The sequence below is a fragment of the Phocoena sinus genome, chromosome 8, assembly GCF_008692025.1.
Source record: "Phocoena sinus isolate mPhoSin1 chromosome 8, mPhoSin1.pri, whole genome shotgun sequence".
NCBI classification, from domain to species: domain Eukaryota; kingdom Metazoa; phylum Chordata; class Mammalia; order Artiodactyla; family Phocoenidae; genus Phocoena; species Phocoena sinus.
The window spans coordinates 94,157,749-94,176,010 of NC_045770.1; the positions used below are offsets into that span (position 1 = coordinate 94,157,749).

General features: G+C 41.8%; 1 protein-coding gene across 1 annotated transcript in view; it reads left to right on the plus strand.

The window, feature by feature from the left end:
• The first annotated feature begins 429 nt into the window (after positions 1-429).
• Positions 430-18,262, plus strand: part of HSD17B12 (hydroxysteroid 17-beta dehydrogenase 12) — a 163,248-nt gene continuing 145,415 nt past the window's right edge. Inside the window, exon 1 of the mRNA XM_032640295.1 lies at positions 430-706. Within this exon, the coding sequence (XP_032496186.1) occupies positions 547-706 (160 nt within the window). The 5' untranslated portion in view covers positions 430-546. The remainder of the gene's footprint in view (positions 707-18,262) is intronic.

The following is an 18,262-nucleotide window of genomic DNA, read 5'->3' on the forward strand; positions in this document are numbered from 1 at the left end:
AAAATACAACCATGGCTCCACTTCTTACTACAATCTTCTCATTCACTACCGGTGTCTCTGACCCCATTCCCTCCTCAAACCCAAGCTCAAACCAGACTGGGTCTGGTTGGCCAATCGGAGCACAACCTTCGGTAATCGCGAGGCCTTCTCCAGCCAACGAGAGACCTGAGCGATTTGGCGGCGGTGAGACTTGCAACCCTCTGGCTGAATCCTGGGGGCGTGGGGACACGTTGGGCGGGACTGAAGTTTGATTGGCAGGTGAGCGATCCGCCTCCTTAGAACGGAAACGCTGCTCGGTGAGAACAAGGGGGGGTCGTGGGCGGGCAGTGAAACTAGGGTCAGCCAATGACCGACGCACTACATGCAGAGAGAAAGATAGATCACCAATGGCGGCACGGATGTGGTGCCATGGGCGGGGTTTAGGCCCAAAGCTGTGTAGGAGCTGCGCCTATTACGGTAGTCCTCATCTTCACGGCCAGCGCCTCGTTCTGCATTCATTCGTTTGTTTTTTCCATTCACGAAGGTAGTGAGGCCTGGTTGAAAGCCATGGAGAGCGCTCTGCCTGCCGCCGGCTTCCTATACTGGGTGGGCGCGGGCACCGTGGCCTACCTGGCTCTGCGCATCTCGTGCTCGCTCTTCACGGCCCTTCGGGTCTGGGGTTTGGGTCACGAGCCGGGGGTCGGACCCGGGCTCGGTGAATGGGCAGGTGAGTCGAATCGAGGGCCGCCGGCCCCCTCGCTCCTGCTGCGGCTCGCGCGGCTCCCGGCCGGGCCTGGTACGCTCTGACCACTTCGGGGCCCAGCGCTTGGCCTTCCCGTCTCCAGCTCCCCTCTCCTCCATTCTGAGATTCCTGCGTCCCGCATACCCGCCTGTCCCCTAAGACATTTTCTGGCTTGCTTAGACTTCCAGAGTTTTTAAATACTAAATACATTGCTGGCTTAAGTCAGCGAATCTAAAGGGCCAGTTGGTGGGCGCGGGAGAAATCTGGCCTGAACTCCCTGGGGCTTGTGTCCTTTAAGCCGTTCCGGGTTCACGGAGTTAGTCGCCTTGCTGCTTGCTTCCTTAGTCGCACTCCACGCACCTTGGCTCGCCCCTTATGACTGTTTTTAAAACAAAGTCTTTGGCTTGAATACTGGCCCTGTGCTCAGGATGAAAAGCATTCTGTTGCCTTTTGGGAGGCGAGGGTGGAGGAAGAGGACATAGAATTTCAGAAGACTTTCTGCTCTTTGGAACCTTGGATTCGGCCTAGTTCAGGTAATTTACAAAAAAAAATTGGTAAACTGTTCTGGAGTCCTAATGAGTAGCAAGAATTATTGCTTCTGCAAAACGGTGCTCTTCATGTAGAAATCGGAAATACTTTCTGCAGAAGGACATTTGCAGGAAAAAGTATTCCCAGAAAGAGTGAGCTAAACGAACAGGTCTTGTTCCATCTAGTCGGGGGATTTTGAGGATGGAGGAGAAAGGTCAGATTGGAGAAGTTGGGAAACATCTGAGGAAAGTTTTGCGCTTGTTGTTTTTCTTTTTCCGCCTTTTTTGTTGATTTTCTTTCCTTATTTTTTGTTTCTTTTAGCTTTTTTTTTAAACCGAGTGATATGCCGTTCTCCGATGTGATTATTCATTCTGCTGTTTTATAATTGAATGTTCACTTCACGAAGCATTTTATTGAATTTTGGAGTGGTTAGGGGTTGCTTTCAGACTAGGCTCGAATAAGGTACACAAATAATGTCACTCCATGTTCTTAACTTTATTCACTCAAAAACATTTCAACAACTTAGTAGGAAAAACATAATAAATTAACATTTTGGGACAGCAACAAAAGGAGAAAACATCTCAAGTAGGAATGAATATGTGAAGCAGCTATTAACATAATACATATTTTAAAAAGTCACTTAATTGTCTTGATCGTTGAAAAAGCAAGTGAAGTGCTCAGCTTGATTATAATCAAGATTGTAATTTCACGGTTGATAAGCCCAAATTCTTGGTTGTCAGGTTTGGAAAACTTGCTTTTTGACTTTTTTTTTTTAATGAAGGTTTTATTTATTTAGGCTGTGTTGGGTCTTCGTTGCTTTGCGCGGGCTTTCTCTGGTTGTGGTGAGCGGGGCTACTCTTCGTTGCGGTGCGCAGTCTTCTCATTGCTGGGGCTTCTCTTGTTGCGGAGCACGGGCTCCAGGTGTGCGGGCTTCAGTAGTTGTGGCACGTGGGCTTAGCTGCTCCGACGCATGTGGGATCTTACTGGACCAGGGCTTGAACCCATGTCCTCTGCATTGGCAGGCGGATTCTTAGCCACTGAGTCACCAGGGAAGTCCGCTTGTTGACTTTTGAACAAGACTCTAGTGCTTTAGGAAATCATATATCAAGATGAATAAGTTTTGTAATTTGTAAGCAAAGACATGGTAATAACTTTTTTTTTTAACGATCTAAAATTGACCATAGTGGCTAATAACTCAAAGGGACCAAGTCATCTGTATATGAATCCATAGTAAAAAGCCAAGTGATATGACATTGTCATTTCATAAGTATTATTTATATTGAAAAGATTTGGCCCCAGAGGAAGGATGTTTAATAAATTAAGAGCAATGTTTAAAAGATTTGGAAATGAAATTTGAACTAGAACACTGGGATATAACAGAGAGGATCATAGTATCATAAAGTGAAATGTTGTCCAGTTCACTTGTTGGGAAAACTGTCTTTTTTAAGTACTTAAGTAGAAGAAATAATGAAGTTGTTATTTTTAACATTACTTACATGTGGGGGCCTGGATCTTAAAAGAAAATACGTCTTCCTTTATCTCTCCAAATTCAGGGAATCTTTGAAAAACAAAGAAAAACTGAAATAATTTGAAAAACAAACCAGCAGAGATGACACTTGAATAATTAGGGTTAAATTGTGATTAAAAATAGGTAATTTGTTCAACCAATTATTAATGTAACCAGGCAAGGGCTCTTGTGCCTGTGGTGCTGAAAGCCAAACTCTGACAGTAAGTGTTTGCAACAAAGTAAGGGTTTATTTGCAGGGCACCAAGCAGGGGAGTGGGAGACAAGCCTCAGATCCACTTCAACTTGGTCTTTGAGTTTAAGGTTCTGTTGTTTTTCTTTTTTTTTTTCCACGGGAAAGAACAGAGAGGCTGGGGTTAATCATCATAGGGACATTTCTGTGACATTTCCTAATCATAGTTTTGGGAGTGAGGGTGTCTCTGGTTTATGATTCCCAGGCCAGGTGGTCCGTGGCTCAGGGGCCTGTGAGCTCATCTTGTAGTGGAGAAACAACCTGAGTTTATACGTTAATGATGTCATTGACAACAGCAGTTTTAGTACATTAATGATGTTATATGGACAGTGGCAGTTTCAGTCATCTGACTCTGGTTGATTAGTGTTCAGTTAGCACAGGATTGAGGTCAGAGGGGACCAGAGAAGGAATAAAGTTTTGGGTAAAGAGATTAATCATAAACTCAATAAGGGAACTCGGTTTTAGGGCACCTTGGTGTCATTAGGGAGGCATTGCCTAGTTTTTAATACTGGTGTTTATTTAACATCTTCCTTTCCATAACCAATTATTTTAAGTATTACATAATAATATGTGTTGAGTTGGTAGAATATTTTTATACTTGTTATTCTTAAGTCTCTGTATGTGAGTATGTTTAATTTCTCCCCCTCAGATTTTAGAATCTGAGAGGCAGGGACTGTGGGTCCTCATTTTTTGTCTTTTCCCACAGTAACTGGCATATTGATCAGATATAAGCTCTTCTAGACGTTTAAAAAAAAAAAAAAAAAAACCTTGGAAAATCCCCGAAACACAGTTGTGCTTTGCAATCTGTAAAAATATTCCATACCACAGATTTCTTAGTCTAGTAGGTTTTTAAGACCATCCATTACATGGCCCATCCTCTAATTTATCTCCTTCATCTTCTAATCAAGAGCTGGGTCATTCCTTCCCTAGTTCTCTCCAGTAACAGTCCCACTCAAGTGAATTACGCTGATTTCACTAGGTCCCTAGCAGGTGGGTTTAGCCAATTTAGGAGGTGAGGCTCTCTTGCCTGCCATTGTCATGTGATACTTTCTGTATCTCTTCCAAGAACAAAGAGATCCTGTGAAAGTGGAGCTTCAAGTTGTTTGAAGGTCACTGTAGCAAGTAACGAAAAGAAGATTGCTAACAGAGGTGGTCAGTTTGTGCTAAGAAGAGAATAGTCCTTGCTGTGGAGCAACAGAGAATGTAATCTGTAGAATTTGGTTTGAGCATAGACACATTTTGCATTTATTTGAGCAAGTTTCCATCATTGGAGTTTTTCTGAAATGACTGATATAGAAATAAAGTGGGGACTTCCTTGGTGGCGTAGTGGTTAAGAATCCGCCTGCCAATGCAGGGGACACGGGTTCAAGCCCTGGTCTGGGAAGATCCCACATGCCACGAAACAACTAAGCCCGTACGCCACAACTGCTGAGCCTGTGCTCTAGAGCCCGTGAGCCACAACTACTGAGCCCACGTGCTGCAACTACTGAAGCTGGCATGCTTAGAGCCCGTGCTCTGCAACAAAGAGAAGCCACCGCAATGAGAAGCCCATGCACCACAACGAAGAGTAGCCCCCGCTCGCTGCAACTAGAGAAAGCCCGTGCACAGCAACGAAGACCCAATGCAGCCAGATAAATAAATAATCTTTAAAAAAATAAAAAATAAAAATAAAGTAGAGGTGATAGGTGCAACTCTGAGCTCTTAGTTTTTAAAGGAGAGGATATAGCTCCAGGCAGCAAAGAATGAAGGATCCACTAATCAGTTAATGAGTTAGATTTTTAAAATAGCTTTATTGAGATATAACTCATAGACCGTACAGTTTACCCATTTTAAAGTGTACAAGTCAAGGTTTTTATTATATTCACAGGGTTGGGCAACCATCATTATAACCTAATTATAGAACATTTTCATCTTCCTTAAAAGAAACCCTGTACCTATTAGCTGTCACTCCCTCATTCCCACCCCCTTTCTGTCAATATACATTTCCCTATTCTGGATATTTCATGTAAATGGAATGAGATAATGTGAAGTTTTTGGTGGCTGGCTTCTTTGATTTAGCACAGTGTTTTCAAGGTTCCTTGTGGCATGTTTCAGCGGCTCCGGACGCACAGGCCCAATGGCCATGGCTCACGGGCTCAGCTGCTCTGCGGCATGTGGGATCTTCCTGGACCGGGGCACGAACCCGTGTACCCTGCATCGGCAGGCGGACTCTCAACCACTGCGCCACCAGGGAAGCCCTTTTTTTTTTTTTTTTAAATTGCTGATTAATATTCCATTCTGTGGGGAAGGAAATCTAAAAAAGAGGGAATATATGTATATGTATAGCTGATTCACTTTTCTATACAACAGAAACTAACACATTATAAAGCAAACTATACTCCAATAAAAATTAATTAAAAAAAAGGAAAACTAATGAAATCCAAATAAACTATGAAGTTTAACAACAACAAAAAAAAATATTCCATTCTGTGGAGTGAGTGAGAGTTTGCAAAGGGTCTTCTCTGCATTTTGCCCTCCGCACATCTGCACTATCAGATCCCTGAGATTTTCCAAAGCTGATGGAACTCATTTGGCTCTGTAGTATTGCAAGGTTTTCCTAATTCAGTAGACAATGAGGACTTAAAAAGGGTATGGGAGGGCTTCCCTGGTGGCGCAGTGGTTGAGAGGCCGCCTGCTGATGCAGGGGACACGGGTTCGTGCCCCGGTCTGGGAAGATCCCATATGCCGTGGAGCGGCTGGGCCCGTGAGCCATGGCCGCTGAGCCTGCACGTCCGGAGCCTGTGCTCCGCACGGGAGAGGCCACAACAGTGGGAGGCCCGTGTACTGCAAAAAAAAAAAAGGGGGGTATGGGGTGGTGGGGTTCTTCCGTGGAAAAGCCACTCATCAAAGCTGGCTCTGCTTAGCCAAGCTCCAAGAATCAGATTCTCAAAATCAGGTGTGGTGTGTAATTTCTGTTTTTACATTGGACAGCTATGCAGGATTGGTCTAGTTACCTCAAACTGTTGATTGAAGGCTACTTGAGTGACCAGGGCCCACTGACAGTGGGTCCCTTTCTTTAAGTTTTGAGGTACCACATGATTATGTATGTACATATGTATGTATGAAATGTTATTTAACTTGGCAAGTCCAGAAGAAATATTACTATCACTTATTGAATGCTTGAAGTGTTCTAGGCACTTCACATAGATTATCATTAATTTCTCTTTGAGTTGTGCTCCAAAATCCCCAGTGTACAGAGAAGGAAACAGGGGCTTAGGTAAATGACTTCGTCTGTGGTTTCATAGCTGGTGAGTTACAGGATCAGGATGCAAAGCCAAGTTGTCCTTTATGCAACATCTACATGCTGTGTGTGGTGGGGATTGGCTTACAGACTACGTGGATACTTGGGGTGGATTCCTTTATACCTTAGGAACTTTATTGCTTTTTGATTTAAGGCACACTTTCAAATCTGGACATGCTTGGTAATTCTGGAACCATTGCAGGATAAGTAGCACATTTTAGAATCAAGTAGCTCGGGATTTTCTTCAGATTTGTAACCATGAATCTTGTTGCATGGGAACACATTGGAAAGGCGCTCAAGGTGCTTAACAAAGCAAAGGGTTTGACTGTCATCAATACGGCTGGACCAGACCTTGAATGCTGTTTTCTGTTTATCAGTCTGGCGTTCTCAAATGGATTTAGTGAATCTCCGGAGGTCCAGCTTGGTTAGTGTAATATGCTCCTTGTTGACATTCTGCTAGACCTGTTCTTGCTGGTGAGTTTGTTTTTGATGTTGATCACAGTGTTTTTTTTTAAAAAGTTGTTTTTTTTTGTTTGGTTGTTTGTTTTGTTTTTTTAAAGCAGCCAGGTGGTGGAGGGCAGAGAAACAGATGAACTTAGTCATAAAAGTTCTTGAAGATATTTATTAATTCTCCACTTCATCTCTGAAAAGGGAGTCCATAGGCCTAAATGGAACAGTCTCCAGATTGGAGATAGCAGCAGCAACCTTAAAGCACTAGGGCTAGAGCTGTGTAAGAGGAAACAGATGCAACTGGAGGATCAGCCCTAAAAGCATGCCCTGGTCTTATTTGGAGGAAAAACCAAAGAGGATGGTTTCCTGGAATTAGAAATTCAGCCTCTGTACTCTGAGCTGTTTCCTCCAACCTCACACCAGCCTCCATTGTCTCCTGCTTCCTTTTTTTTTTTCTGTTCTTCCTCTTCCTTTCTGTGCAATAATAATTTTCCTATTTAAGGGTCAAACCTGAGACTCAAATCTAGACTTGGATTCTGGCTCCTCTACTTTAAACTAGAGTGTAACATTGAGTAAGGTAGTAGACATCTGTGAGCCTCACTTTCCTCATCTACAGAATGGGGGTAACACTGGCGCCTGTTTTCATAGGATTGTTGTGAAGGGTAAATGAGAATACGTATTCTGTGTAAAACAGGTGATGCAGTGCCTAGTACATAAATGCTTAATAACTTATTAGTAATATTATTAGCCTTTGTAGCATTATATACTAATCACTTTAGCTAATTGACAAGATAAGGCTTAGTAAGAAAAGGTTAATAGCTGGCTGACTGCATCTTCAGCAAACTGAGATTACCTTTGCTACTCTCACTCAAGTGAGAGTATTGAGCTTCAAAACTAATTTTCTGTTTGTTTTTGTTGGTTGAGGATGATTTCTTTCAGTTTCAGAAAAAAATTATTGAAAGATTTGGTTAGTGAGAATACATTGGTAAGTGGATTTGAATAGATCAATTCCATTGCCTTTAAAGCCATTTGTAGATAAGGATAAGTTAAAAGAAATTTTATTTAATAGTGTGTCGTAGTTCGTTTGGGCTGCTATAACAAAAATACTATAGGCTAGGTGGCTTAAACAACAAACATTTCTCACAGTTCTGGAGGCTGGGAAGTCAGATCAAGGTGCTGGCAGATTCGGTCTCTGATGAGGAACTGCATCCTAGTTTATAGACAGCTGTTTTCTTGTTCTGTCTTCACATGACAAGGGACCAGGGAGCTCTCTGGGGTGTCTTATAAGGGCACTGATGCCATTTGTTAGGGCTCCACCCTCATGACCCAATCACCTCCCAAAGACCCCACCTCCTAATACCATTATATTGAGGGGGTTAGGATTTCAACATATACATTTTTGTTTCTAGCATATGAATTCAGTCTGTAGCACAGATCCTTTATTCCATTTCTCTCCTGCTCATCTTTCCTGAACATAAAAATATTAAAATATAGCAATTTATATATCTCTGCCTTCTGGGATAGATTACAATTAAGGCTAGGAGGCAGGGAGGGTGAAGCCTTCACCATCTTGGTGGAGAGTGTGATCCAACACTGTTCATTTGTCCACCCACCGTCCACATCCTCCTGAGGCTGGCCATGGACCTTGTAACAGACCAGTGGGATGGCAAACAGGAATCAGAAACAAACTGCCCTGTTAAGTGGTGGAAAGCAGACACACTTGGTTCTATGGGAGCTTGTGAAAGAAGGTCAGAGTGATGACTGAGCTGAGATCTGAAGGGAAGTGAAGAGTAGCAGACAGAGCAGAGGGACCAGCAGGTGCTAGGCTCCTGAGGTGGGAAAGAGCAGGGTCCCCTTAAAACAAGGCCTGAGCACTTGGAGCCAAGGAAGGGTAGGCATGATGTAAGATGGGAGTGGAGAGGGGCTCAGGGGCAGTGAGCAGGGCTGTTTAAGAACGTGGAAGACAGTTGTGGGGATTTTAAGCAGAAGGGTAATGCTGAGTTGCAGCTTTATTTTTTTAGGCAAATTTATTTATTTTTGGCTGCGTTGGGTTTTCGTTGCTGCGAGTGGGCTTTCTCTAGTTGTGGAGAGAGGGTTCTACTCTTCATTGTGGTGCGCTGGCTTCTCATTTTGGTGGCTTCTCTGGTGGAGCTCAGGCTCTGGGTGCTCAGGCTTCAGTAGTTGTGGCACTCGGGTTCAGTAGCTGTGGCTCACAGGCTCTAGAGCACAGGCTCAGTAGTTGTGGTGCACAGGCTTAGTTGCTCCGTGGCACGTGGGATCTTCCCGGACCAGGGCTCGAACCTGTGTCGCCTGCAGGCGGATTCTTAACCACTGCACCACCAGGGAAGCCCTGAGTTGCAACTTTAAACAGAAGTTTTTGCTTCTATGATCTTTCTGAAGCTGTTGCATTGTCAGAGAGATAGAGAAGAGCAGATTATTCAGATAATCTCAGTTAGAATTGCCTTTAAAAAATGCAAATTCATACTTTATAGTAAGGGAGGCCATTTTTGTGCACTTTCTGGTTATCATCTTTCAAAGATTATTTCTCCCTGGGGGAAAATCTAATCACTGTGGTATGGGAAGTTCTACTCTTGACCAGGGACTGGATGATAACGTTGAATGAACCCTGAAACTGGGTTATTGCTTTCTCGAGGTCACTCCATAGAACTGTGGTGTGATAGTTGAGAAGCCTGCCACACATCCGAATGCTTTGTTTTCTTATTCATTTTGTCTGGTGAAAAAACGTGTTTGCCTGGTCTCTAACTGGCAATTCCAGGGAGACTATCCAGTTTCTGAAAAGTTATCCTTACCACTGTTAAGTGAAGTTATTTCTACTTAAATGATCTAGTCATTGGGGGAAGGGAGGAAAGACTAGAAAACTAAAGATTTTGAACAATTACTGCCTCTCAGGAGTATGACATTGGGGAACAGTAGCGCTAACAGGAAGATTGGCTTTAGGGTCAGTACAGCAGGTCTGAGCTTTGCTACTTGCCAAGAAGTTTGTCCTTGGACAAAGGTTGCTAACCTCTGACCATAACGTTCTTCATCTAGTAAATAGGGCTGTTACTTTTCAGGGTTATTATGACAGTGAAGTGAGATGTAAATGAGGTTCTCATGTAACATCTTGTGTGTTTTTATGGATGCCAAGTAACATATATTTAAGACATCTTTATTTGTATACATTGCTCTTATTTGATGAAAAGGGATTGTTGAAACCAAGAAATAATGTAATTCACTCAGCAGATAAACTATTGGAAATCTGAAGCTGTGAATAGATTGATTAGGAGGTGATTCACAGTACTCCAGGAGAATTGCTTCCTTTGTGAAAAGATTTACTAAGTGGTTCCTTGAAATATGGTCCCCATTAGTGAACCTGAGATACGATGGACTTAGAAAAATCTGGTTCTGTGCAACTTTTCAACTACATTGTAAAAACCTTGGGTCATTTTCAGCTCTTCTTCTCTCACCCACATACAGTCTATTAGGAAATCTTACTGACTTTAACTTCAAAATATCCAGTATCCACTTCCTTCTACCACTCTGGTGTAAGCCACCAAAATCTCTTGCCTCGATTATTATAACAGCCTCCTGTCATTCTGATTCCACCTTGGCTCCCCTATAATCAGTTCTTACAGAGCAGCCAGTGATCCTTGAAAAGCTCTAGTCAGATCATGTGATCCTTTGCTCAGATCCCTCCAGTGTCTTCTCATCCTGTTTATTTATTTATTTATTTTTAAAATTAATTTTTATTGGAGTACGGTTGCTTTACAGTGTTGTGTAAGTTTCTACTGTACAGCAAAATGCATCAGCTGTACGTATACATATATCCCACTTTTTTGGATTTCCTTCCCATTTAGGTCACCATAGTGCATTAAGTAGAGTTCCCTGTGCTATATAGTATGTTCTCATTAGTTGTCTATTTTATACATAGTATCAATAGTGTATATACCTCAATTCCAGTCTCCCATCTCATCCTGTTTAGATGAAAACCCCAGATTCTTCTGTGGTTGACAAGGCTTTTGACCGCCTGACTCCTGCCTTCTTTTACCTCTGATCTCCTCTCTGCCCATGTCTCGCCCTCCCTCCTAGCCACATTCCCTTCTTCCTTGAACATGCTTGGCATTGCTGCCTTGGCCTTTGGTTATTCCCTCTTCCTGAATGCTCTTCCTCAGATATGCATGTGGCTGAGTCTTCTTCCTTCCTTCCAGTCTTTGCTCAAATATCATCTTCTCACTGAAACCTTCCCTCCTACCTTTAAACTTACAGTCTGATCTCTTCGACCCTTCTGATCCCCGTTCCCCTGCTCTACTTGTGCTCTTTGTCATAGCACTTGTCACCATCTCCCATACTGTATACTTTGCTCATTTATGACATTTCTTGTTTGTCTACCTCTGTTAGAATGGAAGCACCATGAAGACAAAGATCTGTCTCTCTTGTTCACTTATGTATCTCAAGTGCCTAGGACAGAGCCTGCACAGAATAGGTGCTAATACATAGTTGTTGAATGAATGAAAATATTCAGGTATTCCAGTGTTTTTGAGGGATAATGTATTTTTTGTGGGGAATTAATCTTCTCTTTCTATATTCTCTTATTAGTTGTAAATCTAAGAAATATTAGTGGTCTCCCCACCTCTAAAAATGAAATTATTTAGTCTAAAAACAAAATATAGACTATAACCTCAGGAAGAAGTTCTCATAGTATAGACCCTGGAACCAGACTGCCCTGAATGTCTTTGTGTCCCAGAAGTGCCTGTACTTACCGCTTCTCTCTGCTTCTGTGTCCTTTTGCTTGTGCAGAGACATTCAGTAGTTTCAGTGGTTGTTGAATGTTGATCTCTCTCTGCCTGGAGTGCTCTTTCTTGTTGTTCACTCTTCCTTGCTCCTCCTGTTCATGAAATTCGACCTGCTCTTCAGAGTCCAGATTCTGGATGTTTATGTGCAGCTGCCCACATGGAAGCCATCATGTGCTTTTGGAACTCTGATAGTGCTTGTTTTGTGCTTTTTTGTGGGCTTTTCCACACTTTACCTTTTTGGTTGTTTGTGTGTGTGTCTGTGCTTGCACGCATGACTGTTCTAAACTACAAGCCCCTCGAGAGTGCACAATAAATAATATGTAGTGAATGAATGTATTTTCTTTGAATTATATTTTGACGGGGATGGGGTGTTTTGCTTTGCTTTTGTATTCTTTTGGTTATGTTTTACAAAATAATTTGTACACCTTTTTTCCTCTTTGTTTTAAAATCTCAAGTGACACCTAAAAAGGTAGATTGAAATTAAACCCAGGCTGATTAGTCAAAGACTGGTTATGGAATTATTGTAGCAGAGCTGGGATAACAGTTTTGAAAGTGTGAAATGCAGTGAGAGCAAAGAGATGTCCTTGTGTAGCATTGGTAATAAGCTAATCTTCCTTCATACATGTGTTAGGAAATTGCTGTAGGAAATCAACCACTTTGCCAGATTTAATAAACATTTCAATATTAATGGATTTTTTGTAATATATTTATTATCCTTCCCCAAGTCTTTATAAAATTGTTACAAGTAGGCTTTCTTTTAGTAAGAAAGACTCTTCCAATGAAAGTTTCAGTAAAACCTTGCTAATTGGTAAGGCTGAGATGAATGAGTGAAAAAAACTGAATAATAGGATGTGTTGACCAAAATGTAGTTTTGTTATTTTAAAGGCCTGAAAAAATGAACCCACGCCTTCTAGAGCCTTCAGACTTTTTGGGGACATTGAACTGAATTTTCTGGGAAATCTCTTTGGTGGTAAAGGCATTGAATGGTCAATGTATATACTTAATAACTGCTAGAAAGTTAACCACAGAGCACTGAGTATATGTGTTGTTTGTTCATGGAAAGAAATGAATACTGCAGTTGGTTGATAATCTACAACAGCTGAGTCAGCCATTTTGTGAGAAACTTGAGAAAATTGAAAAATCATTAGGAGGCAGAAGAGACTAATGATAGAATAACAAAACTGGAAGGGCTGTTGGTGACCTCTTCAGTTGAACTATTAGGGAAATAAGCTGGAAGAGGTAATGACTTGCTCAAGTTTATTCATCCGGTTAGAGATTATTTAGGCAAGAGGGTCGGTGGCACAGAGCAGGAAATGGGGGTTGCATCGGTGCTCGGTTGATTAAAAGCAGTGGTAGGAGTGATGAGCAGCAGACTCTGACAGCGGAATAGAAGAGATTTGTCAGGGATGAATTAAGAGAGGAAAACTGGCGAGGAGGACAGGCAGAGGTGATGAGTGATAACAGTTAGGGTGCTGGCAGAACTGAACTGCATCACATTTCCGCAGCTGGTATGGGGCGAAAAGCCTTCTCTGTACAGGAGCCTGAACTCTCGAAGAAATGACACACATCTCTGTAGCCCCGAGGGTACCATTATTTCCTACTCTTGGTGCACTCCTACATGGATGTTAAGACCGGGGGACTTTTTCACTGTGTATAGTGCTACAAGCCAAGTGGGTCGATCCGTTATCTCTTATCTATAGTCTTGGCTGTGCCTATAGCTCTAACTACAGATGAGGTTGATGACACTAAATTGCCAAGGAAATACCGTATAGATTTTAGGATTGCTTCTCGGCCAGCAAAGGGTGCAGTATCCTTTAGAAGTTTAAATTCCAGTTTTAGAGTTCCCTTAACCTTCCTCGTATGTAGAAAACTCATTCTCCAGATTGGTTTTACTGTAATGCCGGCAGTAACTGCTCACCACCAAGCTCACTTCCAGTAGAAATATTGCCAAGCTTGCTTTAATGATTGCTGAAACTCCCGTCTTGTCACATAAACAGACCTAATAAAGTAAGCAAGCTCCCCTAATCTTGCACATTCAGTCATCATATTGCTGTAGAACAGGGAGCAGCTGCTTATCTGTGTGTTCCAATACCTATCATTGCCTGTCATGAGAAAGGAGGGGATGATCTCTTTATAGATAATGTGAAAAAAACACAACAGGGGTTGGACAATGATGTTCACACATTCTGAATTAGAGGAGGCTGAATTAATGAAATTTTACCGTAATGATGACATCTTAATTTACAAATTGCTCTTGCAAGTATTCTCAAATGATTGCCATAACCACCCTGTAGTTATTACTTCCACGTAATATTCCAGGACCAGAGGGAGCTGCAGGGAGCGGTATAGGGGTTACACAGCTAGTAAATGACACAAGAAATTGAATCTTGTGTCTAGGTTTTCTGAGTCTGGGCTCCTGCCAAATTTCCTGCCGAAGCTCCTGATAAGGGTGATTTTAAGGCAATCTGCTTGGTGTACCGCACTGGGTCTGGAAGTTAGTGGTGAGCAAGAAAGCTTTGGTCGCTACCTTCTTTGTTCTAGTAGAGGACACAGATCATTACATAAGCGGCTCTGAAAAGTTTAGCAGGAGCCAGCTATGGGAACACCTCTTCAGGGTTTTTTTAAAGGTTTCTGGAAGAAGTCACATTTAATCCAAGGTGTGGAAAAAAAGAGGTAGTAGGAAGATGATGATGATGTTAATAATAGTAATAAGACAAAATGTTTATTAAAAAGCTTACCATTTACCAGATACTCTTCTAAATGCCTCAGTGAGTTCATTTACTCCTCACGCACTCCAATAAGGTAGGTCCTATCCCCATTTGACTGAAAGAAAGCTAAGATAATAGAGAGATCAAGCAGTTTGTCTGAATGAAGGCACATGGCTAGGAAGTGGAGGAGACCCTGGGATTGGAACTCCCGTGAACTCTGCAAACTATGTTGATGAATGAGAAATGGGCGGGTGAGGGGGTTGGAGGACAGGAGAATTTTTCCAGCAGAGAGAAGACTTGCGTGAAGCCCTTGAGGAAAGTGAGAGCATTCAAGAACTTTGGGCAGACAGTCCTTGGGAGGAGAGAGGCAAGAGATAAGACTTAGAGAAATGGGCAGCGGGCCAGTCCTAAAGGACCTTGAGGCTCCGTGAGGGTTTTATTTAGCCTCAGGGCAGTGGGAAGTCATTGAAAGATTTTAAGCAGTAGATGTCATGTTCAAGTTTGTATTTGGACCGCTTACTCTGGCATTTTGGAGAATGGATGTGGAGGGAGCCACCCAGGAGATGGGGGGACCAGCAGGAGACTGGTGGCGGTGGTAAGCCAGGCGCTGGGTGATGGTGACTTGGATTAAGGTCGTGGGGCAGGAACTGAGCGGGAGAGTCAGACGAGAGACAGAGGTAGAAGTCCTGGGCCCTCGTCACAGGCAGGTTGTGCGGGTGAAGGAGGCGATAGAGGCTGACACTGGGCACCGACTGCAGAAACCCAAAGAGAAGGAGCAGGGTTTGGGAGGAAAGCGGTGATTCCCGTGTGGTTCTGGGTGGATGTCCGGCAGTCTTCCTGTAGATTAGAACTGGCCCGAGCCTGATGTTCTGAGTTCCTTACCAAAATCCTTTGGCTCAGCAGTCATTTATAGTTGTCAAAAATTATATGCTGTATCTTACGATCTATAGAAACTTTGGAGCCTCAACATGTAATATCTTAGGACAAGGAGAACATTATTTTTGAGCTGTTTGAGTGTATCCCATGTAGCACTTGGTGGCTTAGTTTGGTAAATGTTTGTTATTTCCTTTTTAGGCGGAAAAGCAGGGAAACACAATCAGAAGACCTGAGTTCAGAGTCCACCTTCCTTTGACATTTGTCGTCTGTGGAATTTTCAGTCAGCCTCTCTGTTTATTGCATCTATCAAATATGTCTAAAAATACCCACTCTGTATATCTTCAGTGATATTGAGTCTCTGAATTGTGTCTGGAAACACTGTACAAAGCATTATGCACAAACAGGACATGGGGCCTTTTTCCCCCTTCCATCTTCAGTTAGAAACCTAGAAATAGAATTGCCCCATGAGTTGATTGGAGCCTTTGTGTGAGGTTCAAATTGCTTCAGAGATTTATTTTGGGATCTGTTGCACATTTGTCATGATCAACACCTAAGTTTCTTTTGATGTGATTATCTAATATATGTCAATTTTAGAACGTACCTAAAACTTTCTTTTAAACAACTTTGTTGATGTAAGCTGGGTTTCTGAATTAAAAGTTAAAACTAATTTAGCCACAAATTATGTTAATTTTAAATAAAATACTTCAACTTTATTTCTAACATATGCAATGGCTATGGTTAGGTATACTGGATTAAGGATATAGTTAAGTTATTGGCAGTGAAGTGTCATTTCAACTCTGATGTAATTGGAAGACTCTCAAGTTTGACATAACTGTTTAAAGTTCCATTATTGTATTAGAAGCGTTATTGTAAGAGGTAATTAGAAGTTCCTGTCATTTCTCACTCAGTACCCTACTGTTTTTGTCTCAGGATTAAAGATATTCAGAGAGTACTTTTTCTTTAAAGGTTTTCTATTCCAACCTTCATTTAAGCTAGATTCTTATGAATGATGACACTGATGACATAATGGTGCTTTTTAGATCTCCAGAGTAAAATTATCATCTTTGATATGAGGAAATAGTTTCCTGATGTACTTTGATTCTAATTTTTAAAAATATAGCAAAGATTAGGACCATGTATAAACACCCAGATCTTCTAATAATACTTGCTTCAAAATACATTACTTCTTTGAAAATTGTGAATTACTTTTTTTTTTTTTGTCTTGTCAGTGTGTTAATGTTTCTTCAAATGGAAACATTTACTTTTCTCTCCTTTTGCATTTCTATCTTTGGGTTCTCCCAGAAGCAGACACTGAGACAGGGACTCAAGTGCAATCAGTTTGTTTGGAAGGTGATCCCAAGAAATACCAGTAGGGAGGGAGACAGGGTAAGGGAACACAGCCAATAAAGGGGCTATTATCAAGCCCTGTGATCACCTGTAGCTAGTGTAGAACTCAAGTTTCAGAGCTATTTCACCCGCAGGGCCTGGAAGCTCAAGTATTTTATATACCAATGGCCATTAGTCACTGGTTGAGGACTGTTGGTGGTGAGGAACATTAATTCGATAGTATTTATTCCACTGTGCACTTGGGTGTTTCTGGCTTCAGCCACCAGATAAAGCCCTTGGGGCGAAGAGACACATTGGGAATGTGCTGTCCAATGGTGTGGTCAGGATGAATATGGACAGGGCACTACCGGCTTAGCTCTAATTTTCATCACCATATTTGCCCTTGCTTTCATTTTCTTTAAACAAAGCAACAAATAAAGACCAAGGAAAAGGTAGGAGGAATTATTTCCTGGAAATAATAAAAGAAATAGATTTGAAGCATAAGTTGATATATGTTATAATATTTCACTGTGGATGGGAGTTTTGCTACCTCTCAGGGTGGTTGGTGGATTAGCCTTAGTTTTAAGTGTTTTTATACTTTTTATAAATACAGATGACTGACTAAATATTGAACAAACTTCATTAGGATTATGTTTGCATTAAGGTATGAATTAATCTCTTCCTCTCCATAATTTAATTCTGATCTACTAAACAGGAGATGGTTGCCATATGGTCAGTACAGAGTGAGTGCAGCATTTGAGGGAGTTGTGGCAGATGTGGTTGGTTGCTTGTTGACAGAATGCTGGATTTGTATAGGTATTGGACAACCATATACTTCAGAGGAGGAGGGCCCTCTCCTCAGACCCAGGGGCCCAATCGTAGTTTACGCTTACTTTGATGATTGCTCTTTCCTTGCTAGAGATTGGTTTAGGAATGGGCATGTAGCACAGTTCTGGCCAATGAGATGTAAGAAATCTCCTGGAGTGAGGACTTGTGAGAAGCTTTCCTCTCCTTTCAAAAGAGGCAGAAGGAAGGGTATTGGTCCGTGAGGATGTGTTGCCTGTAGCTGTCTTTGGGACCAGAGGGGACAAACTGAGGAAGGAACCAGCACACTGAGGGCTGCAGAGCAGAAAGATGGAAAGCATCTGGGTCTTTGATTCCATCATTGAGCTGCTGAATTCACCCATTCTGGTGGTGCCTTACACTTCCTGTTGTTTTGAGATAATAAACCCCATTTTTCTTAAAGCTATTTCTGTTATTTCAGCTGAAAGCATCCTAACCTACAGATTCAGTAGAAAAGTAGGGAGATTTTCTTGTTTTGAGTAAAATTTTATAATTGATTTAAGGTCCTATTAGACTTGGATAAACAATATATTGCAGTTCATTTGAATACTGAAATGGATGAAAGGAGGCCAACTTTGGTATGAGATACGATTGTACGTCTCATTAAACAAAGTCTCGTTCCTGATTATGCTGGTCATTGAGTTCTTGGCCATATTAGGCCATTAAATTATTTTAGTCAAGTCTACAGTTTATAAAGCCAAAGAGTATAAGTATGTGAAAACTGTCTTATTGCCAAGATTCTTTGAGAACTGTTACCAAATGATTTAGGAATATTGGGTTTTCAATTAATTTGAAGTAAATGTCATAAGATGGTCTACTTTAAGTTAGTCTAAGTAACTTTATTTTTAGGGAGTACCTAGTAATCTGAAGACTTTGACCCAGTGTAGTTCAACTGAATTGGAAAAGTATCAGGACTGGGTATGAAGAAGTGAAGCTGGGGTGGGTGTATGTTATGTGTGGGTCTGTTACTATCCTCAGAG